The sequence below is a fragment of the Orycteropus afer genome, unplaced genomic scaffold (genome assembly GCF_000298275.1).
Source record: "Orycteropus afer afer isolate SDZICR_OR568_19922 unplaced genomic scaffold, OryAfe1.0 scaffold00028, whole genome shotgun sequence".
Taxonomy (NCBI): Eukaryota; Metazoa; Chordata; class Mammalia; order Tubulidentata; family Orycteropodidae; genus Orycteropus; species Orycteropus afer.
The window spans coordinates 6,637,805-6,665,199 of record NW_006921615.1 but is presented as its reverse complement, the minus strand read 5'-3'; the positions used below and the strand labels follow the sequence as shown (position 1 = coordinate 6,665,199).

Here is a 27,395-nt window from a genome sequence, read left to right as displayed (position 1 = left end):
CACCTAGACTAGTACATCCTAAGCCTGTCATTGAAGAACATCTTCACAATTTCGGCCTTACTTTGTATCACTATTTAGTCAATAATTCATTTAATTTAACTTATTTTACTTAGTCTGACCCTAATTATTAACATTCTTGGAATCAAGGGTTTTATGTGCTGGTTATTTTTTCCTAATACACATTAAAATAAATACCTATTAAAATCATGTGCACCTCCCGAAAGTATTGCATGAACCACCAGATACATGGTCAACACGTTAGAAATGTAGAAAATCTGAAAGTCATGATAGTGCTTTGTCTGCTCCAAGTCCTGGAGACCAATCTGTAGCCTCTGACTTCCAGATTTTCATCCACCATCCAGCCGTACAACTCCCATTTCAATCATAGGACTTGAGGCTGGAAAGCATGGATGGTCCAAAAGGCCACTTGCCCTCTGATACCCTCCCTAGGAACTGGTCATCATAAGTGGCTTAACTGCACATTCTTTCTACACTGAGTTAAATTTTGTAACAGCATCTGCTTATAATTTCTACTGTACTATACATAAAGTTTTCTTTAAAACCATTCTAAACAAATGATTAATAAATTACAGTACATTCATACAATGGAATACTATGCAGGTGTTTAAAAGGCAAACAAAAGAGCCACAGCCACGGCTATGGGGAGATGTCCACTGTAAGTGACATCTGTATGTTCCTGTGGTAGATACCCAAAGGGGTATACAAATATTCTTGCCTAGACACCTAAGGCATTTGACTGCTAACCAGAGGCTAGTGGTTCAAACCCATCAGCCATTCCTTGGAAGGAAGGTTGGGCAACCTACTTCCGTAGCGATACCTCTGAAACCCAAGGAGGGGTTGCCATGAGTCGAAATTGACTCGACGGCAGTGAGTGGTTTGGTTTTAGACTCATGTCTAACTCTACATAAATACACAAGAAGTTTAACATAAGTAGGGTTGGGGTGGAGATAGACTTTACTTTTCAATTTATGCTCTTTTGTACTGCTTGGGTTTTTTCATAAATATGAGTTACTTTGAAAGAATAAAACTTTTAAAAAACTGTTTAAATTTACACTGTTAGATAGATAGAGATAAATATTGATTTGGGTGAAGAGAAGAGCAATGTACCAAATGTGAGTGATCATTACAGTGGCACTGAGGAAGAGAAAGACATAGAGAGGTACGTGGGAGGTACAGACAACAGATGAACCCTTTTGCACATATAGTATGGCGTTGTCAGTGAAGGCAAACATGGGTATATTGGTAGCTAAATGGGTAGACAGGCTAAACTAGTAGGTATCTCTATGAAGCAGGGAGTGTACCCAAGAACATGTACAGGGTTGGCAGACAATGGTCCTATAAGTTTATGTGTATGATCTGAATTCCCAGGTGTATAGTAGAGCTGACAAGGGGCAAGGTTGTAGTCAGTGCTTGGTTACAGCCAGCTACCCAGAGGGACCTAGTAGTTGAACCTGTGGGCTCAGGACCATAGTCGCAGGGGACATCAAGCTCAATTGGCATAACAGAGTACACAAAACATTGTTCCACCTCCTACTTTGGCAAGTAGCAACTGGGGTCTTAAAAGCTTGCAAGCTGCCATCTAGATGCAACGATGGATCTCTCCTCGTCCAGAGCAAAGAAGAATGAAGAAAAACAAAAGTTCATGGAAACAATTAGTCCTAGAGACTGGTACACCATCCGATATTCAGCCTATATGACTATGAGACCAGAAGAACTAGATGGTGCCTGGCTACCAATGTCAACCACTTGGAAGGGGATCTGTGAAGGAGATCCTGGATAGACAGGGAGAACAATGTGGAACAAAACTCAAAATCATTTGGAGAAAAATAAAAGGGGGGGGGACCAGGTTTGCTGGTCCAATAGAGCCTGGTGGAACCACTGAGACTATGGCCCCTAGCTGCCCTTCAGGTCTGCAGTTGAACCCACGGCTGTGGCTTCCAGCCAACAATAGACAGGTATATGAGTTGAACATTTCCCTGAGGTAGATATACTCCTTGGAGAGAACAATCATGGGAGAAAAAGGGCTGCTTATGCACAGGGAGACAGCTCAGGGGGCAGGAGTGCATGGAGGGATGGACACAGGGAAGAGGTAACTATAGGGGGGACATGGGAGGGGAGCTGTTGCATTGTAGTAAACTGTGGTCACTGTCATGAGACAAAGTGTATGTGAACTGCTGTACGGAAAGTGAATTTGCTCTTTAAATTTTCACCCAAATCACAATTAAAAAAAAAAAAAAAACTGTTTAAAAAGAAGATCACTCCTCTTCTGACCAGATTCACAAAGTGAAAAAAATAAATAAATGGGTTTACAAAGATACAGCCTCAGCAATTCCACTTCTCTGGATACATCCATATCAGGTACTAGGAGGACGCTCACTAACACAGAATCCCTCCTTTTTCTCAATGAAGGATAATTAACAAACCTAGAGCTGGGTTCCTCAATCTTGACACTATTGACATTTTGAGCTGGCTGATTCTTTGTTGTTTGGGGTGAGAGGGTTGTTCTGCACACTGTAGCATGTTTAGCAGCATTCCTGGCCTCGACCCACAACATGTCACTAGCAGTCTGGACACAGGGAATCTCCAGACATTGTCTACCATCCCCTGGGGGACAAAATCAATGTGACTGAGAACCACTGCTCTAGAGCTTTATGCAGAAAGGAGTAAAGAAAAGCAGCAGATTCTAGAGGCAGGCGAGGCTGGCAGACTGGCTGTTAAGCAGAAACAAAACACAGGAAGGTCTTTAACCTGGGGGAGAGTGCAGTATCGGAAGAGTTCCTCATCTTCTTGGAAATCTTGGACCTTTGAAACCACTTTTTCATTTGGAACATATTCTGATTTTTCAATGGCCACATCTCTCATTACCGTTATTCCTATTGGTTGCACCTCCTTTTTGCAGATTCTTTGGAACTCATCCCTAGAAAATTAATTTGCAAATGATGTCAGTACTGCTGACTACAAGCGTTTGCCTGGCCCTGCTCTGTGGAAGGATTCGCTGACTTCAGGGTTGTTTCTCTGCACAGTCTGCCTCCAGTCTTCGGCAGAAATTGTTTTGATGGGAAGGAAGAGAAAATGGCCAACTCTGAAGTCCTGGCCTCCTAACCGTCAGGCTGGAGTTCACTACCAGAATTAAAATAATCCTTAGCATAAGACACAAGTGAGGAGATATTTGTCATCTGGTTACATCATCATGATAATAGTAACAGTAAACACTTCCGTAGCATTTACCATGTACATAGTGTTCTACATACATTATTTAGTCATAATAACAAGGAACTCTGGTGGTACAGTGCCTAAGGCATTTTCACTGCTAACCACAAGGTTGGCAGTTCAAATCCACCAGCCGCTTTGCAAAAGGAAAGTGAGGCAATCTACTTCTGTGGAGATTCACTGCCTTGGAAACCCAATGGGGGTCACCATGAGTTGGGATTGACTCGATGGCAGTGGGTTTGACTTTGTTTTTTTAACAACAATGCTAGCATTTAAGTACTGTACTATTATTACCCCGATTTTACAGATGAGAACACAGAGGCATGGTAATGTAAGTAACTCATCCCAGGGCACACAATATTAAATGGTGGAGCTATATAATACAGTAGTGTGCCTCAAGAGCCCATGTTCTTACCAATTCCTAGCAATTAAATCTTTACAGGCAAATTTCAATATACACAAGCTAACATAATTTGTTTTCCCATTACATACATATTTTGTAAAATAATAAATTGGTATTATACCTAAAGCGTTGAATATCAGCATCAGACACCAGATTTTTAATGACAAGAAACCCATTTTCTTCATAAAATTGTCTCTGTTCCAGGCTTAGGACATTATTATCCAGAGTATACCTAAAGGAGAAAAAAAGAAATCTCCACATAATTCCAATTTTTAAATCCCAGCCTTACATTATATATCTAAAACTTGAAAAATGTTTATACTATTCAACCCAGCATTTGTATTTCTTTTTTGGGGGGGCAGTAGGGAAGGAAGAAGTAAAACTGTATTTCTAGATGATGTAATTATATACCAGAAAATCTTAATGAATCTACACAACTGCTAGAACTAGTAAGTTCAGAGACATCAGCGGATACTAGATCAGTATGTAAAAATCAATTGTATTTATATATACTACCTACAAACAATTGAAAAATGCAATTTAAAAAACACTGTTTTAACAGAACATCAAAAACACAGGGATATGTTTAGTAAAATATGTGAAAGACCTGTATACTTAGAGAAACGACAAAACATTTTTTTCCCAGTGTTTCAGCAGTCATTTATTCCTTTTATAAAAATATTGTTGTAGTTAGTTATTAACAACAACAAACTGTTTTAGCCAAAAGGTTAAATTTCTGCTCATTTATTTTTTTGAACCTTGAAACACCTCAGGCCAGAGCTATCATTATTACCCAATTACAATGATTCTTTGAATTACATGGTTTCATTTGCACACGCTGTTGTTTTCATTGCTACTGGTGTGTTTTTTTGTTTTTTGGGGGGGCACTGTTCCCTCTCCTCTCCTACTACCCCTGGTAACCAACAAAGAACACTTCCTTCCATATATGAATCTTTATTTGACCTTTTACAATAATGAACTAATACAGTATTTGTCCTCCTGTGATTGACTTATTTCACTCAGCATAATGTCCTCCAAGTTCATCTACGTGATGCAGTGTTTTTGCAGATTCTACATTATTCTTTAGGGTTGCATAGTTTTCCATTGTGTGTATGTACCACAGTTTGCTTATCCATTCTTCTGCTGATAGGCACCTAGGTTGTTTCCGTCTTTTTGCTGTTGTAAATAGTGTTGCAGTGAACATGAGTGTGCATATATCTGTCCTTGTCCTGGCTCTTATTTCTTTAGGATATATTCCTAGTAATAGGACTGCTGGATCAAATGATATTTCTAATTCCAACTTTTTAAGGAATTGTCATAATGCTTTTCATTGTGGGTTGTATTATTTTACAGCCCCACCAGCAGTGTTTGAGAGTCCCATTCTCTCTGCATCCTCACAAATAACAATAGCACTTGTTATTTTCTGTCTTGTTGAACTTTGCTACTAGTGCTAGGGCAAGATGGTATCTCATTTTTTGATTTGCATCTCTCTAATGGCTAATGATTGTGAGCATTTCTTCACATGTTTGTTGGCCGCCTGAATATCCTCCTTGGTGAAGTGTCTATTCACGTCTGCTGCCCATCTTTTAATTGGATTACTTGTCTTTCTGTTATTGAGGTGTTAGAGTATTCTATAAATTCTAGAGATAAGTCCCTTGTCAGATATGTCATTGCCAAATATTTTTGCCCAATCTGTAGGTTCTCTTTTGACTCTACTGGAAAAGTCTTTTGAAGCACATAAAAATTTAGTTTTTAGAAGGTCCCACACATCTAGTTTATGCATTTGTATTTCTATGATTTAATTCTAAAGAAAAAACACCTTAAGCCCAAAGCATTAACTTGGTCACCCAAAAATGTGCATTAGTGGAAGGATAATTAAGGATATAGCCTAGGAAACTCTATAGGGCAGTTCTACCCTGTTCTATAGGGTTGCTATAAATCAAAATCAACTTGATGGCACAAAACAACAACAAAAACAACTCATTATATCCACTCAACAGAATATGACCAGGGCATTAAAAATGGACAACATAAAATAGCATGCTCAATTATAGTAACATATGATTACAATTGTCTAAAACACAGACATTATTTGTAGAAAAAGAGTTGCAAAAAATACATCAGAATATCTTAATAGCAATTGCCATTCGTTAATGAAATTACAGATAATTTTTAAAATTACTTCTATTTCTCTGATTTTTAAATTTTTCTATACATAACTATGTATGATTTTTCAAATGGTACATATTCAACAGATTTTTAAAAGTTGTTTAGCTGATGCATTCTCAGAAGTAATCAAAGTGACAAAAATCAAATAAGTACAGTGTATAAGAGTCTAAATTCTGAGGTGCTCGGTGTGTGGAAGGCTGCAGTCTACAGCTAGAGCCCTAACTCCATTTTTCGTCTTGACATCATTTCAGACTCCATTTTAAGTTCTTTAAGTCACTTCCCTAATGCTTACTGACCTTTAAACAAACTTAATCCTTTCGTAACTGTGGGGCATATGCACGCACCTACATTTTCCATGTCTGAGGTTTAGTGGGGAGCTGCTATCCCACTTATAGTGCATGCTGATCTTTGATAGGAGCCTGTATAACTGCATGAATCTGAAGAAACCTCATCCCACCAACCCAAGCACCAGAGACCCCTCAGGACATATGTGTCCCACTAATTACATAACAACAACAATTGTATCAAAATCCGTATTATCGCAAAAGAAATTTATTTTCATTTCATCAGAATGGCTTGAATTACTGAAAACACATGGTTTCAACAAAAAAATTCAAAGCAGAAAGTAATTAGGTTTTGAAAGGCTTAATTATGCCGCTAAAGAAACATTTCTTTGTGCTCAGGCACAACAGGTTGTGGCAAGATCATACTCTTGAGAAGATGGTTGATTAGATTAAGACCCTTATCAGAAATTTCTTGTGCAAGCATGTCAGAAATATGTGTGCCTAAGGGCTATCTTAACAACTGTGACTTGGGAAAACCCATCTTATGTCTTGACCATACCTCTGAAACCTTCCCCTTACAAAAGCACTACTTTTGCGGTCCTTGCACCTATAAACCAATCCTAGCAAAAGTCCTGCTTGAGATGCCCCGCCTCTCCAATCAAAATAATTGTAAAGTTCCTGATTTAATATCGCAGCTGTGCTACCTCTGACTCTTGGTTTTACTTCTTGTGTTCCTGGGTTTAAATCTTATCAAGTCTTAATAAACCTCTTATCTCCTGTGATCCTGGAAAACTGGTGGACCAGAAGTGCCAGAGTCCCCAAGAGCCTTTTATGTCCAGTCCATCTTCCCCAGCTTTTAAGCCTTCTTGGATCAACCCTTGCTCTCCTTTCATTAACAACAGCACACTAAAAAAAAAAATTTCAAATTACCCAATCCACTCTGTAAGATCTGAATTGTGGCTCTCTGAGAATATTCCACAGAGATGAAGGTCTTCCTCTTTAAAGGAAATGTAAGATAAACCAAAGATGCTAGCTAATATGTCAGTATAACCAAGATATATCATGCCTGAATAGCTGAGTATTTTTAAATATTTTGGTATTTTCCCTTCTTTCTGAATTTCAAAATGCAAATAGAAAATAAAAGTCTGGGTCTTCAAATTTTTACAGTTGTACTGATTAGAACAAGTCCTAGAAACTGAGGATCGTATAATGAATTCTAATGAGTCAACAGGATATTTTTGTATTTTATATCCTACTTGTCCCTAGAAAAACTCCAATACATAGAGTTGTGGTTAGAGTTGTGGTGGTTAAGTTTGTGTGTAAACTTGACTAGGCCTGGCTGAGTGGCTGGGCAGCTGGATGTAGTATTCCCCATGATGAGACTGGTAATCAACTCCATGGTGAAATCTACTGTGAGCAGCTGAGTAGCTGCCTTTGGGTATGTGGTCTGCTTCCCGTATATAAGAAACAGCTTTGAGAATGGTCTCTAGCTTATGGTACGCTTGAACCCTGCATGTAGCTGAGTTGTTCAGCAGCCTGCCATGCTCTGCCAACCTTGGGACTTACAGTGGACTTGAATTAATGGCCTGCCGTGTGGTTTGGTAACATCAGGACTGTGCTATTTTATTTGTCAGCCTTGGGCTTGTCAGCCTCAGCAGCTAGTAGCTGCCTGAGTGAAGAGATGCCTCTAGCTTCACTGGGCCAGGAGCAAGAGGCAGAGCTGAAGCCCAAGGTTGAGGGGCTTTCACCCAACCCATAGAGCCTGGCACTTTGACTTCTAGCCTCCCGAAATGTAAGAGAATAAACTCCTGTTTGTTAAGGGCATCCCATTTGTGGTATATTTTTGTCCGAGTGGCACTAGGTAACCAGAACAGAATATGGTCCCAAGAGAGTGGAATGCTGCTCTGGACAGATACCTAAAATGTGGAAACAAGAATGGAGTGCATCCTTAACCCAAGACCCCAGCAGAGAGACCCTGGCATGCAGCACAAGAGATAACAAGAGCAGAGACGAGAGACCAGCATGAGAGATGGCAGGAGCAGAACCCAGAGACCGGCATGAGACAGTGACAGCCTTACCAGCCCACAGAGGAGAAAGCTTGATGCCTTTGGTTAGGTGGCTTCCCGGTGGAGTAGGTTGCCTTCAGGTGTTAACTGGTAAAAGACTGGCATGAAATGGAGTAGCAGGTTGGCTGGCCCATGGAGCAAGAAAGCTGAATGCTTTGGGGGGTTGGAAAATTTCCGGCGGAGTGGGTTGTTTTCAGCATTAATCGCCAGAAGCGGAGAGACCAAGGAAACAGGAAGTACAGCTGCCTCAGCCTCAAAGGTAGGACCATGGCCTTTGGGGGTCGCCCCTAGGTTTCAAAGAGCCAGACCTTCACCAACTTGGTTCTGGAGTATGGGGCTGCTCGTTCATGTGAGCCAGTGGGATGGAGTCATAGCTGCTGCCCAAGAGTGAGGGGGCGGGGCTGCCATGCCCAAGGAGGAGAGGAACGGGCCCACCAGGCCAAGGGGCTGAGGTTACTACTCAGGAACTAGGGGACTGGAGTCACCCAGTGAAGAGATCTGTACAGATACCACCCACTGAAGATCTGTACAGGTACCAAGTTGACAAGGGGGTGGAACTGTGGTTAAGTTTGTGTGTCAGCTTGGCTAGGCCTGGTTGGCACTAGGTGACCAGAACAGAGCAGTTAAAAATGAAAATTAGATATACTTACTGGAATTGCTGATGAGGAAAAGCGGCAGGAGATACAGCTCCTGAAGTGGGCTGAGCTACCTAGTGTAAGAATTAAGGCAAATAAAGTCAAATTTAGGAGCCTACCTTTCCTAGAAACAGAAGTCTGTCATTGACTGGTCCTTATAAGGAAGGGTTGTTCCTGAACACATCTCAGGCAGTTTCACATAAAACCACTGTCATCTATGCAGTGCTGCTTAAAGCCTTTTTACACACTTCACTTTGTCTCATAATACGGTAGCATGGGGAGATGGCAGGAAGAGCAGAGAGCTTTATTATCATTCCTACAGTACAGAGAAGGGAACCTAAGCTTGATGGCTAGGTAACTGCGCCAAGGTCACTCAGCAAGAAATTGGCTGAGTCGGGCCTTGAGCCACACTCTACTAAGTCTTTTTTTTTTTTTATTCCCACTGATTATTCCTTCTATTAAACTGTATTACACTGCTGAATGGATAAAAATGCAAATGTTACTCTAGAAGTAAAAACATGTGCTATTCAAAAGAGGTATTTAACTTAGCAAGAGTCCAATCCAAAATATAAGAAATAGATTGGCTGGTCATTTAAAAAAAAAAAAGTCTATAAAATAAATAATGGGTCCAGAAAATATGATTCACACCTTCTAGCATGATTTTAAATTTCTTGAAGGACTAGAAATTCTTTTTGCAAAATCTCTTTTTTATCCGTTAACCACACATTATTGATTATTGACATAACCTAGGGAATTACTTTCAGAGTGTCACTGCTCATAAACATGTAATCATTTCTTAAATGACATCTTTATATAATCTGGTGATACTGCAACAGTCAAGGACAGAGGCAGGCCAGCAATTACTAGTTCCTGTTTTCTCCAAGGCAGAGAGGTTAAGGCCCTTGGTCAACTCTTCTGGCTGCCAGACAGTCCAGACTTCTGCCTTCCAAACCAATGTTCTTTTCCCCTCTTAACTACTGCAGTACTTTTTATGCTTCAAAAGATATGATTCCTTATTCAGTAATTGACATTTCTTTAGAAAATTTAAGGCTGAGGAGAAAGTATGCTACAGAATTTCCAATAGTCTATGTAAAATTGAAAGCTCTATTGCCTTAGTGCCTAAGGCATTTGACTGCTAACCAGAAACCCACCAGCTACTCCTCAGAAGGAAGACTGAGCAATCTACTTCTGTAGAGATAGCGCCTTGGAAACCCAAGGAGGGGTCACTATGAGTCGGACTCAATGGCAGTGAGTTTGGTTTGGGTTTTTTTTTGGTTCTGTGTGAAACTAAGCCACAAATTCACTGACGATCAAGTCCTGAGCTGTCCAATACTATAACCACTAGCTACATTTCTGTGATGCAATGAATTAGTTAATATGGCCCAACTAACCATATACCTATCATTGCTGCTGTTAGACGAATCTTGGCTGAAAGCAAAGAATACCAGATTGATGTTCACCTGTGTTTTATTGACTGTGTAGAGACATCTGACTATGTGGATCATAATAAATTATGGATAATATTGCAAAGAATTGGAATTCCAGAACACTTAATTGTGCTTGTGAGGAACCCAGACCAAAGACTGTCTTTTGGACAGAACAAGGGGATAACTGCATGGTTTAAATCAGAAAGAGTGTGCTTAAAGGTTTTATCCTTTCATTATACTTCTTCAGTCTGTATACTGAACAAATAATCCAAGAAGTTGGACTGTCACAAGGGACGTCAAGCCCAATTGACATAACATACTACACAAAAACATTGTTCCACATCCTACTTTGGTGAGTAGTGACTGAGATCTTAAAAGTCTGCAAGTGGACAATGGGCCTTCGAAGAGTATGAAGGGATGGACACTGGGAGGAGGTAACTATGGGGAGGAAGTAGGAGGGGAGCTGCTGCATTGTAAATTTTGGTCAATGACATGAGACAAAGTATATGTGAACTGCTGTATGAAAAGTGAATTTACTCTGTAAATCTTCACCCAAATCCTAAAAAAAAAAAAAAAAAAAAAAAGTTTGCAAGTGGCCATCTAGATGGAATGATGGGTCTCTCCTCGTCCAAAGCAAAGAATAATGAAGAAAACCAAAGATGCGTGGAAACAATTAGTCCAAGGGACTGGTACACCATGTGATCTTCAGCCTATAAGACTGTGAGACCAAAAAACTAGATGGTGCCTGGCTACCACTGTCAACCACTCTGAGGAGGATCTATGTAGGAAATGCTGGATAGAGTGGAGGAACAATGTGGAACAAAACTCAAAATCATAAAAAAAGGGACTAGGTTTGCTGGTCTGATAGAGCCTGGTGGAACCCCTGAGACTGTGCCCCCTAGCTGCCCTTCAGGTCTGGAATTGAACTCACTCCTGTGGCTACAGCCAAACAAAGATAGGCATATCAGCTGAACATTAACTCCTTGGAGAAATCAATCATGGGTAGAAGGGCAGTGTATGCATAGGGAGACAGCTTGAGGGGCAGGAGTGCATTGGAGGGAAGGACACAAGGAAGAGGTAACCATGGGAAGGAGATGGGAAGGGAGCTGTTGCATTGTGGGAAATTGCAGTTAATGTCATGAGACAAAATGTATGTGAGTGGCTGTATGGAAATTGAATTTGCTCTGTAACCTTTCACCCAAATCACAATAAAATTTTTTTTAAAAAATGGACTGTATGAAGAACACAGCATCAGGATTGGAGGAAGACTTATTAACAACATGCAATATGCAGATGACACAACCTTGCTTGCTGAAAGTGAAGAGGACTTGAAGTACTTGCTAATGAAGATCAAACAGTCCAGTCTTCAGTATGAATTACACCTCAATATAAAACAAAAGTCCTCACAACTAAACCAATAAGCAACATCATGATAAACAAAGAAAAGATTGAAGTTGTCAGGGATTTCTACTTGGATCCTGCAGTGTAGTAAATTACTTAGTGTGGCTTTTCTACCCATAAGTCTTTGTAAACTCCAAGGTGGGATTTTCTGTGACCAACTGAGGAGTTCCTGATTGCTGAAGGTGTCCACCTGGAGTATTTCTGTTGGGAGTGGCACAAAACAATGTTCTGGGAGGTGCCCACTCTCAGGTGCTTAGAGTTCTGATGCTATAATTGGCTAGTTTGACCACCCTGCAGGCTCTAAAGGAGACCTCCTGGAGGCAGAACTCTCTCTGACTGCTGGTTGAAGAAGATGTGCTGCTGAAAGAGACACGGGCTCCTGAGACACACGTTGCTGGCAAAGAGACACAAGAGACAAGCATTGCTGAGTGAGACACCGAGGGACCAGCACTGCTGAGAAAGAGACTGTGAGAGACTCTTGGCTGAGGGACGGTGGGCTGGGAGAGAGACTGAGCATTTTTGTAGCCTGTGGTGCATCCCTAATAAACCCCATAATCTGTGAGCTCTGTGTGGCCACTGCAGCGAATTATCGAACCCAGGAGAGAGGTGGTGGGTGCTTTGGGAGGAACGGTTGGAGAAAGGGCTGGAGGGAGGCAGCATGTCTGGCCTGGCAGGAATGGGCCTTGGGCTATTGATGGTGATTCTGTCTTCCTCTTGTGGGATTACAGGAGGTCAGAACATGTGGCCTCCTTGCCGTTTTTGCAGATCCTCAATCAACACTCATGTAAGCAGCAGTCAAGAAATCAAGATGTTATATCTCACTGGGCAATTGTTCTGCAAAAGACCTTGCTTAAGTATTAAGGAACAAAGAGGTCACTTTAAAGACTAAGGTGTGCTGAACCCAAACAATGGGATTTTTAGTCTCCTCAGATCCACGTGAAAGCTGGACAATGAATAGGGAAGACCGTAGGAAAACTGGTGAAGAATACTGAAAACACCATGGACTGCCAGAAGAATGAACAAATCAGTCCCAGAAGAAGTATACCAGAATGCCCCTAGGAAGCGAGAATAGCCACACTTCGTCTCACATACTTTGGGAATGTTCTCAGAAAGGAATAATCCTTGGAAAAGGATATGCTTGGTAAAGTGGAAGGTCAATGGAAAAGGGGAAGGCCCTCAATGAGATGGACTGACACAGTGGCTGCAACAGTGGGCTCCGATATAGCACAGATTGTGTGGCTGGACCAGGCAGTGTTTCGTTCTGTTGTACATAGGGTCATTATGAGTCAGAGACGACTCACCAGCACCTAACAACAACAACTGGAGATTCTGATTCAGTCAGTCTGAAGTAGGATCTGCATTTCTACCAAGTTCTTACGTGATGCTGATGACGCTGGTTCTGGAACCACACTTGAACAAGACAGCTTAAATGACTTTGGTTTTAGTTTATCAATCATCTCTCCATTTTCTCATCTGTAAAATGAGAGTACATTATCACCTGGGTTCCCTCTATTATTCCATGGGCAGAATTTTAAATGGTTACGATGCATTCCTGCTTTGAAACTCAACCATGAGAGCAATAATGGAAGTAAAAGAAACAGCAATCACTAATCTCAGGAGCAATTTCAGGATCCTGAACAAGCCAATTTGGCAGCTTAAGGAAAAATCCCAGGCAGAGTGTTCCGCGGAGCTTCCAAAACTATGCCCTGAATGCGAACACTTAATCTGAGCAGGCAAAAACAATGGTGTAAAACCACTTGATTTGTGGTGTGTAGTGCCATCTTTCTAGAGCCACCTGGACTGTCACACCAGTAGCACACATGTTCTCTCTGGGATTAATTTCTGAACACCAAATCAGGAGGCAGACATACAGCACTAAATCCTTTTTCAGGAAACAATGTAGATCTCATGGGGTCCACTGGGCACCCAGAGGCCTCCAAGATACAGAGTTCCCTCAGAAAAAGGAAGCGTCAGAAGAGAGCTGGCCAAGAGCAGCTCCACTTGGAGAAGCTAGGTGACCACCCCCTCCACAGAGGGCATGACCCAAGTGTGGCCGGGACCCCAGGTCCTACACTTGTGCTGGTGTCCACTCCCGAGTGGGCTCCCGGTGCCTGCCTGCCTTCATTTCTTCATTTCGCATTACAATGCAACTGTACTTTGACTTATCTAGGAGACATTGGGAGGCGCTGGACTGCTGGCGAACCCACCTACAGGCGCCTTGGGAGACAGCCCTGGTGATCTGCTTCCACAAGGTAGAGAGAGGCCACACCAGCCCCAGAGGTCAGAGCAGTCACGCGCCTGCTGATCAGCGAATCCCCACTGGGGACTTGGAGGCCATCAGGGGCTAAGATGATACTGCCATCCCACCCCTCCGGGTTGTCAGGATGAGATGTGATCATCAGTGGAAGAGAAGTGGAGGAAAGGGAAGAGCCGGCCCAGGGGGGGTGGGTGTGCGATCCGCCCTTAAACCACTATCCTGACCAGGGTCACCAGGAGGCCCTCCCTGGCACGAAGGACAAGGTGGCGGCGCCCTCCCAACCCGAGCCCCGCGAAGTCCGCGCCCCAAAGGATACGACGGCCCTGGCCGCTGAGTGGCCGAAGTGTCCCAGCATGATCCGCAGGCGGTTGGCAGCGCGGGCGGCAGCGCCGGCCTGGTTCATGGTACCAGCGAGGAGAGAAGACTCGGCAGGACTCTGGTGACTTAACTCGCTACGGGATTCCGCCTACCAGGGCGGCAGGAGGGGCCACCGGCGGAACCCGGAGTGGTGGGAGGGGCCACTGGAAGGACATGACGCGCTAAGGGCAGGGTGCAGCGGCAGGGCCTGGGGACTGCGGGCTAGGCTGGTCTGACCCTACACGTACCGTGATGCGCCCAGTCGCCCCCTCATGGCCCTCAGTCAGCAAACAAGTCCACAGCCGGCTAACTTCCCTCCTCATGCACACCATTTCTAAGCAATCACTAACATCATTCCTAACACAGAGAAGAAAGCCTAGGCTTCAGGGTTAATTTGGCAAGGCAACTGTCATGAATTTAGTTGTCTCCCCCCAAAATGTGTCAACTTGTCTAGGCCATGATTCGCAGTGGTTTGGCAATTATGCAATGATGTGATGTGATGTGATCAGCCAATCAATTGTAGCAGGATTAGGGTAAGATGCAACATAGACTAGCCTTATTTTAAATTTCCTAAAAAACTAGCAATTCTTTTTTAAGAGTCATTGTACCAAAAAGAATTGGTGGATGCGCAGCCATTTCAGGAGATAGCATATAATCAAAAATCCATGGTGTTGAAGGAAGAAGTCTGCATTGCACTAAAAACATTGGAAAAACAAGGCTTCAGGAATTGATAGAATATTAACTGACATGTTTTAACAAAGGGATGCAATGCTGGAAGTGCTCACATAGTTGTGCCCATTCCAAAGAAAGATGATCCAAAAGAAGGTGGCAATTCTTGAGCAATATCATTCAGATCACACACAAGTAAAATTTTGCTGAAGATAGTTAAAAACTGGTTGTAGCAGAACATGGATAGGGAACTGCCAGCAATTCAAGCCAGATTCAGAAGAGGACATGAAACAAGGGATATAATTGCAGATGTCAAAAGGATCTTGGCTAAAAGCAGAGAATAGCAGAAAGATGTTTACTTGTGCATATTGCAGGTTGTTAATGAGTCTTCCTCCGATTCTGATGCCGTGTTCTTTTTCTTATAGAACATTTAATTGTGCTCATGTGGAACCTGTACATAGACCGAGAGGGTACTGCGTGGTTTAAAATCAGGAAAGTTGTGCATCAGCGTTGTCTCTTTTCACTATACTCATTTAATCTATATGTTGAGCAAAAAGCATGAGAAGCTAGGCTGTGAAGAATGCAATACAGGGTGGTAGGAAGACTCATTAACAACATACAATATGCAGATGAAACAACCTTGCTTGCTGAAAGTGAACAGGGCTTGAAGCCCTTACTGATGAAGACCAAAGACTATAGCCTTCAGTATGGATTACACCTTAACATAAAGAAAACAAAAATCCTCACAACTAGCCCAATAAGCCACATCATGATAAACAAAGAAAATATTGAAGTTGTCATTGATTTGTTTTACATGGACCCACATTCACCTATGGAAGCAGCAGTTGACAAAGCAAGAGACATACTGCAAATCTGCTGCAAAAGACCTTTTTGAAGGTTGAAAAGCAAAGATGTCTTTGAAAACTAAAGTGCACCTGACCCAACCCATATGTTGAATAAGGAAGGCCAAAGAAGAATTAGTACTTTTGAATTATGATGTTGGCAAAGAATATTAAATATGCCAGGAACTGTGAGTTGGGTTTGACTCGACAGCACATAACAACAACAACAACAACAACCAGAAGAACAAGCAACTCTGTCTTGTAAGAACTACATCTAGAATCCTCCTTAGAAGAATGGTGAGACTTCATCTCTCATACTTTGGACAGGTTATCAGGAGGGACCAGTCCCAGAAGGACATTGTGACATTGTGCTTGGTAAAGTAGAGGTTCAGTGAAAAAGAAGAAGACCTTCAATGAGATGGACTGACACAGTGGTTGCAGCAGTGGGCTCAAATACAGAACCGATTGTGAGGATAGCACAGGACTAGGCAGTCTTTTGTTCTGTGGTACATAAGGTCACTGAGTGGGAACTGACCCGACAGCACCTAACAGCAACTCAGGAACTGACTTGAACCTTTTGGTTCTTTACTCTTTTTCCATTTTCCCACCTTATCCAAAGTTCCAGACTCTTTTAGGTTAGCACAAGGAACCTGGTCCTGCCACATCCACTCTTAGCCTTTAATTCCTTCCACCAGATCTGCTCATTCCACAGCAGGAACCTGATTTCGAACTGCTCAGCTGGGGTTGCTGAGGCATTTCAGAAGAGGCATCTGTGTTTATACAGTTAAAAAGTTAAGTCTCTGGCCTTTGGTGGGTACTGCAGAAAGAGAATTTTCATCTTGCAGCTGCTGAGAAAAGCCGGTACTGGACCGAGAATAGGTGAAGCGTGTCTCTTTGCTGCCCTCACATGGTAAAAAGTGGGTACTGCTGGAAAGAGAAAAATTAAAATAACTGAAAACAGAAAATGTGAATTCAGTTTGTTGTTGTTGTTAACCTTCTAGTAAGGAGCTCTGGTGGTGTAGTCCCTAAGGCACTTGACTGCTAACCAGAAGACTGGCGGTTCAAACCCACCAGCCACTCCTCGGAAGGAAGGTTGGGCAATCTACTTCCGTAGTGATACCACCTCAGAAACCTAAGGAGGGGTCACTATCAGTCGGGTCTGACTCGAGGGCACATAACAACAACAACCACCTTCTAGTTGATTCCAACTCATAGGAACCCTGTATGACAGAGTAGACCTGCTGAATAGTATGTCATAGAGTGGAATCTTTGCAGGAGCTGATCATCAGGTCTTTTCTTCCGTGAAGCCGCCAGGTGGGTTCCAATCACTGACCTTTTGGTTACTTCACTATTAAGGCTTCACTATTGAAGGTTGGGCAATTCTACTTCCGTAGTGATACTGCCTCGGAAACCCAAGGAGGGGTCGCTATGAGTCGGGGCCGACTCGACGGCACATAACAACAACAACATTGGTAACTTGGTTATCTGGTGGCTTCACTATTGTACCACCAGGGCTCTTTGAATTCAGTTCGCCCCCACCCAAATTGTTGAAACATCAGAGCCTTCTCATTTCCAGACCCTGAAAATTATTAGCTTCCCTGACCAATGAGACACAAATGAGATGAAGTTTCTTCTACCTGTACTTTCAAAGTTCCCTTAAAGTGGTTTCATTTCCCCACTATAAGTATGCAAAAGTACCCTTGACCTCTCTACCATAAGGTATTTATTTGTACAAAGGACATGTAGTTTCTGTTACCTGAGAGATGAAGGAAATCCTTAACACTTCCAATTATTATCTGACTTTTTAGGATTAGAGGAATGCTGGGTTTTAAATGTTTTCCTTTACAATCACATGAGGAATTGAAACAATTTTTGCTTAGGTAAAGAGATAATTGGATGAATGTTACCAGTTTCTTGTTTCTTTTTTTCAACTTTTTATTGTGATTTGGGTGAAGTTTTACAGAGAAGATTCATCTTCCATTCAACAATTCATAGACTTTTTTTTCTGTGTGTGTGACACTGGTTACAATCTCTACACTGTAACAGCTTTCTTCCCACTTCCTGTTAATTGTTGTTGTTAGGTGCTGTCGAGTTATCTCAGACTCATAGGGACCTTATGTACAACAGAACGAAAACTGTGCCTGGTCCTGTGCCAACCTCACAATCTTGCTATACCTGAGCCCTTCGTAGCAGCCTCTGTGTCAATCCATCTTGTTGAGGGCCTTCCCCTTTGTCATTGACCCTCCACTTTGCCAAGCTTGATGTTGTTGTTGTTGTCATATGCCGTCGAGTCAGCCCTGACTCATAGCGACCCCTCCTTGGGTTTCTGAGGCAGTATCACTACGGAAGTAGGATTGCCCAACCATCCTTCGGAGGAGTGGCTGGTGGGTTTGAACCGCCAGCCTTCTGGTTAGCAGTCAAGTGCCTTAGCCACTATGCTACCAGAGCTCCCATATCCTTCTACAAAGAATTGTCCCTTCTGACAACATGACCAAAGTAGATGAGACAAAATCTGGCCTTTCTCGTTCCAAGGAGCATTCCAGCTGCACTTCTTCCAGGACAGATTTGTTAGTTCTTTTAGCAGTCCATGGTGCTTACAAAATTCTTCGCCAGCACCACAACTCAAAAGCATCAACTCTTCTTCTGTCTTCCTTATTCATTGTGCAGCTCTCACATGCACATGAGGTGATTGAAAATATCATGGCTTGGGTTAGACACACCTCAGTCTTCAAGGAGACATCTTTGCTCTTCAGTGCTTGAGAGAGGTCTTTTGCAGCAGGGTTGCTCAATGCAATACATTGTCTGATGTCTTGACTGTTGGTTTATTGGTGTTGACTATAGAATCAAGTAATATGACATCTTTAACAACTTCAATCTTTGTCTATTAATCATGATGCTGCATTTTGGGAGCTCTGTTGGCATAGTGTCTAAGACATTTGACTGCTAACCAGAAGGCTGGTGGTTCAAACCTACCAGCTGTTCCTTGGAAAGAAGATTGGGCAATCTAATTCTGTAGAGATATGGCCTCAGAAACCCAAAGAGGGGTCATTATGATTTGGGGATCAGCTCGATGGCAGTGAGTTTGGTTTTTGAGTTTGCTTATTGGTCCAGTAGTGAGGACTTTTGTTTTCTTTGTATTGAAGTGTAATCCATACTACAGACTGTAGTCTTCAATCTTCATCTGTAAATGCTTCAAGTAATCCTCACTTTCAGCAAGCAAAACAACCTGTGTCTGCTTATCACAGGTTGTTAATGACTCTTCCTCCAATCCTGATGTTCTTCCTCATATACTCCAGCTCTCAGATTTTTCACTCAGCATACAGACTAAGTAAGTATGGTGAAAAGAATACAATTCTGACACACTCCCTTCCTGATTTTAAACCATGCAATATCCCCTTCTTCTGTTCGAACAACAGCCTCCTGATCTGTGTACATTTTCCTCATGATACAGCTAAGTGTTCTGGAATTCCCATTCTTCTCAATGTTATCCATAATTTGTTATGATTCACACAGTTGAATGCTTTTGCATAGTCAGTGAAACACAAGTAAACATCTTTCTGGGATTCTTTGCTTTCAGTCAAGATCCATCTGACATCAGCAATGACATCCCTCATTCCACATCCTCTTCTGAATCCAGCTTGCAATTCTGGAAGTTCTTTGCCAATATTCTGCTGCAACTGTTTTTGAATTATCTTCAGTGAGATTTTAGTTACATGTGTTATTCATGATATTGTTCAACAATTTCCACATTATGGGATCACCTTTCTTCAGGATGGATACAAATATGGATCTCTTCAAGTCAGTTGGCCAGATAGCTGTCATCCAAATCTCTTTGGCACAGAGTGAGTGCCTCCTGTGCGACATCTGTTTGTTGAAACATCTCAATGGGTATTCCGTCAATTCCTGGAGCCTTGTTTTTCACTAATTCCTTCAGTGCAGCTTTGACTTCCTCCTTCAGTACTATTGGTTCTTGATTATATGCCACCTCCTGAAATGGATGAACATCGGCCCATTCATTTTGGTACAGTGACTTTGTGTATTCCTTCCATCTTCTTTTGATGTTTCCTGCATCATTCAATATATTGCCCGTGGAGTCTTTCAATATTGCAACTCAAGGCTTAAATTTTTTCTTCAGTTCTTTCAGCTTGAGAAATGACAAGCGTGTTCTCCCCTTTTGGTTCTCTAACTCCAGGTCTTTGCCCATGTCGTTATAATAATTAAGCTGCTCTTTGAAATCTTCTGTTCAGCTCTTTTATTTTGTCATTTCTTCCATTTGCTCTAGCTACTCTTTCGTTCAAGGGCAAGTTTCAAAGTTTCTTCTGACATCCATTTTGGTCTTTTCCTCCTTTCCTGTCTTTTTAATGACCTTTTGCTTTCTTCATGGATGGTGTTCTTGATGTCACCCAACAATTCCTCTGGCTTTCAGTCATTGGTATTCAATGCATCAAATCTATTTTTTAGATGGTCTCTAAATTCAGGAGAGCTGTAATAGGTCATATTTTGGCTCATGTGAACTTCTTCTCATTGTCTTCAGCTTCAACTTGAACTTGAGTGAGCAGTTGATGGTCTGTTCCACAGTCAGCTCCTGGCCTTGTTTTGGCTGAAGATACTGAGCTTCTGTGTCGCCTCTTTCCATAGTTGTAGTTGATCTGATTCCTGTGTACGCCATCTGGTGAAGTCCACGTGTATAGTCACCATTTCTGTTGTTGAAAAAAGGTATTTGCAATGAATAAGTTGCTGGTCTTGCAAAATCTATCATGTGATCTCCAGCGTTATTTCTATCACCAAGTCCATATGTTCCAACTACCAGTGATTCTTCTTTGTTTCCAACTTTTGCATTCCAATCACCAGTGATAATCAACACATCTTGATTGCATGTTTGGTCAATTTCTGACTGTAGAAGTTGGTAAAAATCTTCAATTTCCTCATCTTTGGCTTTGGTGGTGAGTGCATAAATTTGAATAATAATAGTAATATTAAGTGGTCTTCCTTGTAGGCGTATGGATATTATCCTATGACTGATAGCATTGTACTTCAGGATAGATCTCAATAGATCTTTGTGATAATGAATGCCACACCATTCCTTTTCAATTTGTCATTCCCGGCATAGTAGATCATATGGTTATCTGATTCAAAATGGCCAAAACCAGACCCACCAGCCACTCCTCGGAAGGAAGGTTGGGCAATCCTACTTCCATAGTGATACTGCCTCGGAAACCCAAGGAGGGGTCGCTATGAGTCAGGGCTGACTCGACGGCACATAACAACAACAACAACAACACCTAGGATATCAATCCTTATACATTTCATTTCATTTTTGACAACTTCTAATTTTCCTAGATTCATACTTTGTACATTCCATGCTCCGATTATTAATGAATGTTTGCAGCTTCTCATCTTGTGTTGTGCCACATCAGCAAGTGGAGGTCCCGAAAGCTTTACTCTATCCATATCATTAAGATTGGCTCTACTCTGAGGAGGCAGCTCTTTCCCAGTAGTATTTTGAGTGCCTTCTGACTGGAGGGGCTCATCTTCCAGCATTATATTGTACAGTGTTGCAGGGCTGTTCATAAAGTTTTCCAGTAATATATCAGATAGTATTTCACTGCTATTCATAAGGTTTTCAATGGCCAATTCTTTGAGAAGCAGATGGCCTCTTCCTTCTTCCAAGTCTGTCTTAGTCTGGACTCTGCTGAAAACTGTCCATCATGGGTTACCCTGTTGGCATTTGAAATACCAGTGGCACAGCCTCCAGCCTCACATCAACACACAAGCAACCAGAGGACAACAAACTGACAGACAAGTTCATCTCTCTTAGTTGTTCCAAACTGCTCTGCTCACTTATTGGTCTCCCTCAGCCACTCCAAATCCGCTGCCCCGGTTCGTTTCCTTCCTGGTCTCTTTCAGCTGCTCCAAACCCATTGTGCTGGCTCATTTCCTGTTACTAGTCTTTGAAAATAGCTACTTGGGTTATTTGAAATTTCCTAATGAAGGAACTTCAGTAAATCTGTTGTTTAAATTAATATATTTTGGAACTATTGAAATGAAACATTAATGGAATACAAACATTATAAAAAAAAGAATAACTATTTCTCCTTCAGCTTTTGATGTGTATTCATTTCTTCTCAAGTTGAATTTTTGAAGATTAAGTCAAAATTAGCTTTTCTTTCTTTTCAAAGAATGTGCTTGGTTTACCCAAATACTGAAAGTAAGCTTAAATGAAGACAAATTTTTGAAACATAATTTTCAAAATCATTACTATGTTCCCCAAATACATAAGAAGTTTAAGTATTTGTTTATAATACCCATATATGAACAGCTAAGAAAAAAATGAACAAGGAAGATTCCACCCTAGGAAATCTTATGGGGCAGGTCTACTCTGTCATATAGGATCCCTAATGAGTCAGAATCAACAAGGGGGCACAGAACAATGAATAAAGAAGACTGCTGAAGGGTTGATGTCCTTGAATAGTGGTGTTGAAGAACACTGAAAATACTGTGGACTGCCAGAAGAACGAACAAATCTGTCCTGGAAGAAGTCCAGCCGGAATGCTCCTTGGAAGCGAGAATGGCCAGACTTTGTCTCATATACTTCGGTCATTTTGTCAGAAGGGACTACTCCCTGGAGAAGGTTATCATGCTTGGTAAAGTGGAGGGTCAGCAAAAAAGGGGATGACCCCCAAGGAGATGGATTGACACAGTGACTGCAATGACGGGCTCAAGCATAGCAAGGATTGTGAGGATGGTGCAGGACCAGGCAGGGTTTCGTTCTGTTGTCCATAGGGTTGCTGTTAGTCAGAACTGACTCGACAGCACCTAACAACAACAACAAAAATTTTAAAAATAGGATGAAACTTACTAAGTAAGAAAACCCTGGAATAAGTTGTTCAAGTATTATAAACACTTAAGAAAATTTCATTATATGAATTAGAAATTGCTTGTAATAACACCAGATTCAAAAATGTCCATTCCCTTCTGAGAAGAATAGATACAACTATTGTTGTTGTTGTTGTCATTGGCTGCTGTCAAGTTGGCCCCATGATGGGTAGGGTTTTCATTGGCTGATTTCTGGAAGTAGATCACCAGGCCTTTCTTCCTAGTTTTTTAGTCTGGAAGCTCTGCTGAAACCTGTCCAGCATCGTGGTAACATACAAGCCTTCACTGATAGCTGGGGGGTACTACATAGGTGGTGCATTTACTGGCAGTCGAACCTAGGACTCCTATATGGACAGAGAGGATGCTAACACTAAGTCATCCCTGCCCTCAAATATGACTGTAGACCAGATAATTTGATCACAAGTTTTAAAGTTCATTTAATTCATTCAGGCACCAAACAAGCAATCTCCACCAGCACATTTGCCATTTGTCTGCAACCCTGCCCATACTTACCCTTCTCTTCTACTATAAGACAATGCTTCTACCAAAAACCAATCCCTCCCCTTCTACACTAGCTCTCATCCCATGTGTTGTCTATTTTAAAACCTTATTCCAGCAGTTCTGCTCTCCTTCTACATCTTAGATCTTTTTTTCCCCACCAGCAAACAAGCATGTCGTTAAGTCTCCTTAATTATAAAAGCTTCCTTTTGATCCCACTTTTCCTTCCAGTTATCACTCAGTTTTCTGCTTTCTTTGACAGAAACTTGCAAGAATTGTATGCATTCACTGTGTCCCCTTTCTTTCCTCCTGTTTTCTTTGGAACCCAACCAATCTTTCACCCTCATTACTTCACTGAAACTACTCTTGTCAAAATCACCAGTGACAACTGTCAAATACCCAGTGGTTGACTCCCATTCGTCAACTTACTTGATCCACCAGCGGCCTCAGGTGCAGTGACACACTGACGTGATGTCACTCTTTGCTCCTTCTCAGCCTCCTTTGCTAGCTCTTCCTCATTCCCATTACCTCTTAATTCAATTCTTCGACATCTTCTCTTTTCTGTAAATACCAGTTTCCTCAGTAATCTTATCCAGTCTCATGACTTCAACTTCCATCTATAAACTGATGGTTCCCAAATGTGTATCTTTAGCCTGGACTCTCCGCTAAATTCCAGATTCTGTCTACTCAACATTGTTACTAGGATTTCTAACAAACCCTTTGAAACAGAATTACTGATCTTCCCCTCCACAAAATCTCTGCTTCACCCATGACATTCCCTATTTAGTTAACGACAACTCTATTTTTCCAGTTGCTTAATCCAAAAACCATGGTGTCACCCTCAACATCTCTCTCCCTCACACTCTGCATGCAATCCATCAGGAACTCCCATTTGCCCTTTCTTTATTTATGTAAAATTTTTTATTGTGATTTGAATGAAAGTTTACAGAGCAAATTCATTTTCCATACAGCAGTTCATACACATTTTGTCTCATGACATTGACTGCAATTCCCTACTTTGTAACAGCTCTCTTCCCACTTCTTCCCTATAGTTACCTCTTCTCTGTGTCCATGACTTCCATGCACTCCCACCCCGCCCAACCAGCTGTCTTCCTATGCAGAAACTGCCCTTCTGTTCTCCAAGGAATATATCTACCTGATATAAATGTTCACCCCATATGCCTATTGTTTGGCTAGAAGCCACAGGAGTGAGTTCAATTCCAGATCTGAAGGGTAACTAGGGGCCATAGTCTCAGGGATCTCACCAGGCTCTGTCAGACCAGCAAGCCTGATGGGTTTTTTTTTTTTTATGATTTTGAATTTTGTTCCACATTATTCTGCCACTCTCTCCAGGATCTCCTGCACTGATCCCCCTTTGAATGGTTGGCAGTCCACTTGCCTTCTCTTTAAATACACCCAGAAACTGGCCACTTCTTACCACCACTGATCACTTCTCTGGTTCAATCACTGTCTTCTCTTTCCTAGTTAAGGGAAATAGCCTCTTCCCTGGTCTGACTTGTGTCTTCGTCCCCTTTATGTCTACTCTCAACCCAGCAGCCAACTAATTCTGTTAAAATGTAACTCAGATCATATCTCTTCTTTGGGCAAAGCCCTCCAGTGGTGCCCATCTCACTCAGATAAAAAGCCAAAATCATCACAATGACCTAAAGGCCATAGGATGTACACCCTCCACATACCCAACTGAGCCAATTTTCTAAGTCATTGCAGATATAACAGAGTACAGTAGGTGGGGCCAGTGCTTTCCTTTTTCTATAGACCATGTTTCTGTTTATTCAGCCTGTGGCAGTAGATGTTGTGCGTCAGCTTGGTTGGGCTGTGGGTGTGAGTGGCTTGGCAGCTGGATGTAGTTATTCTCCATGATGAGACTGTAATCACTCCATGGTGGGATCTGCTGTGAGCAGCTAAATAGCTGAAATGGAGTTACCTTTGGGGTGTGGCATGCTTCTAGTATGTATGGAGAAACTTTAAGAAAGGTCTCTAGCTTTCTGGCACATTTTGGATCCTGTATTTGGCTGAGTTTTCATTTCCAGTCCCTGGACTTGTACCAGTGTCCTGCCATGTTGCCTGCTGATCTTGGGACTGTGCCATTTTACCTGCCAATCTCGGGTTCCTTAGCCTCAGCAGCCAGCAGCTGTCTGAGTTAGGAACAGCTTCCAGCTCCAGTGGGCCTGGAACAAGAGGCAGAGCTGAAGCCCAAGGTTGAGGGACCTTCACCCAGTCCCTAGAGCTGACACTCTGAATTCAGACTTCTAGCCTTCTATTGTAAAAGAATATATTCCTGTTTGTTAAACCCATCAACTTATGGTATTTCTACTATAGCAGCACGAGAACTAAGACACAGCCTAAGCGGCTTTGAGGAGTTTTTTAGTTGTCATGTTGTAAATTTAATAATTGAGTCTCCTGATGTAAGGTGGTAAATTTTTTAAAAAAACGTAGATCTAAAATGGTAAGAAAACCATTGTGCTTGCTGTCATTTCTTCATTTTTGGTCTTGTTATGTACTGTCAAGTTGGGCCTGACTCATAGCTAGGAATTTCTAATTCCCAATAGTTATAATTTATTTGTTGGAGGAAGAACTGCTTTCACAGTCATCTAGAGTGCATTTTTAAACCTAGGGATTCTGGCAGTTTCCACTCCCACCCCAACCTCAGCCCAGAAGGTGTCAGAATCTTGTGGGACAGGAGAAGGGGTTGTGTAGTTTATTAAAAACAAACAACAACAACAACAAAAAAAAACTGTCCAGGTGACTTTGACATACCACTTCCAGCCTGAAGGTGGAATAGCGAGAAAGAAGATAAGAAAAAGACCACACAGAGACATAAACTTTCTACTTTTTTCCATTCCCTTAAATTTGAATTCCAATTTCAAAATCTGTCCCATAAAGATCACGGTCTTTCTTATACAAATAATTTAAGAAAAGCAGGATAAAGATATTTCTTAGGGCACAAATACAATTAAGCTGTATGTTGTAGTTATGAGACAAACTTTATGTAATTCATTTCCAGACAAAGAGATGCAAGCTTATTTTCTCTAAGCTGATGTCAGCCATAATTAAAACAAGTCTGAAGAATTGCGATGATGTATGGTACAAAGAGATTTTTAATCTTTTAGCATAAACCGAAAACTAAAAAACATATTATATACAAATCAGGAGAAAAAATGAAAGAACACAACTATCACTTACAGAATTGTTTGTACTGAAAAATATCAAGAGGAATAGGTTAAATTAACTAGCACATGGTTAAGTTAAATCAACCAGCAGATCTTGCACACTACTGAGTACCTAATTTGCGTAGGACTGTCTACAAAGTAGGGAGCTCTGGTGGTACAGTGGTTAAGCGCTTGGCTGCTATATGAAAGGTTGGCAGTTCAAAACCACCAGCCGCTGCATGGGAGATAGATGTGGCAGTCTGCTTCCATAAAGATTACAGCCTTGGAAACCCAATGGGGCTGGCAGTTCTATTTTGCCCTATAGGGTCACTATAAGTCAGAATCAACCTACCTGTAATGAGTTTAATTTGGTTTGGGTCTACAAAGTACAGGGGAAAACAGGGATATATGAAATGACCCATGTTAAGCAAAGTGCTCACAATCTAGTTGGACAGAAAGGCAGAAAATGGCAAAGGTCTAACAACACACGCTAGCATAATTTCTGAACATGGGAGAGTGTGCAGGATGATGGGGGTGGGGAGGTGGAAACTGGAATCTGAGATATTGGGGGATTGAGGACAGGAGTTTCTCTTGTGATTCTGAATTTCCAAGAATAAAGAGGCAAAGGGGACCTGCAATCTCAGCTGAAAAATTCTGTGCTTCCATGGCCCCTTGTGTCTATAGCACAAGCTTACAGTCTACCCAAGTGGACCTACCTGGCCAGGAGGAGACTGTCAGAAGGGTCACATTTAAACCCCTTACCCATAGCACAAAGTGCGGTATGAAAGGAAGAGTCATCATCTCTTCCCAGATAGCTTTTGAGGGGGCTGATCATTATGGAAATAGTCCAGTTGCATGCTGATTCTTGTAAATAATAAGAGCTACTTCCCACGTGTGAACAATGTGTTCAGGAGCCTAGTGGCACAATGGTTAAAGTGCTCAGATGCTAACAGAAAGGTAGACAGTTTGAACTCACAGCCACTCCACAGGAACAAGATTCTTCTGTAGAGTACAGCCTTGGAAATCCAATGGGGGCAGTTCTACTGTATGCTGTAGGGTCGCTGTGAGTCAGAATCACCTCGATGGCAATGGTTTTTATCATCATCATTA

At 41.8% G+C, this 27,395-nt stretch overlaps 1 protein-coding gene across 1 annotated transcript in view; it reads right to left on the bottom strand.

Moving 5' to 3' along the window:
* The window catches only part of PHYH (phytanoyl-CoA 2-hydroxylase), a 33,564-nt gene extending 19,158 nt beyond the window's left edge, over positions 1 to 14,406 (bottom strand). Inside the window, exons 1-4 of the mRNA XM_007935473.1 lie at positions 14,344 to 14,406; positions 8,804 to 8,862; positions 3,756 to 3,866; positions 2,770 to 2,938 (exon numbers count right to left, since the gene is read on the bottom strand). Coding sequence (XP_007933664.1) covers positions 2,770 to 2,938; positions 3,756 to 3,866; positions 8,804 to 8,862; positions 14,344 to 14,406 — 402 coding nt within the window. The remainder of the gene's footprint in view (positions 1 to 2,769; positions 2,939 to 3,755; positions 3,867 to 8,803; positions 8,863 to 14,343) is intronic.
* Positions 14,407 to 27,395: the final 12,989 nt, after the last annotated feature.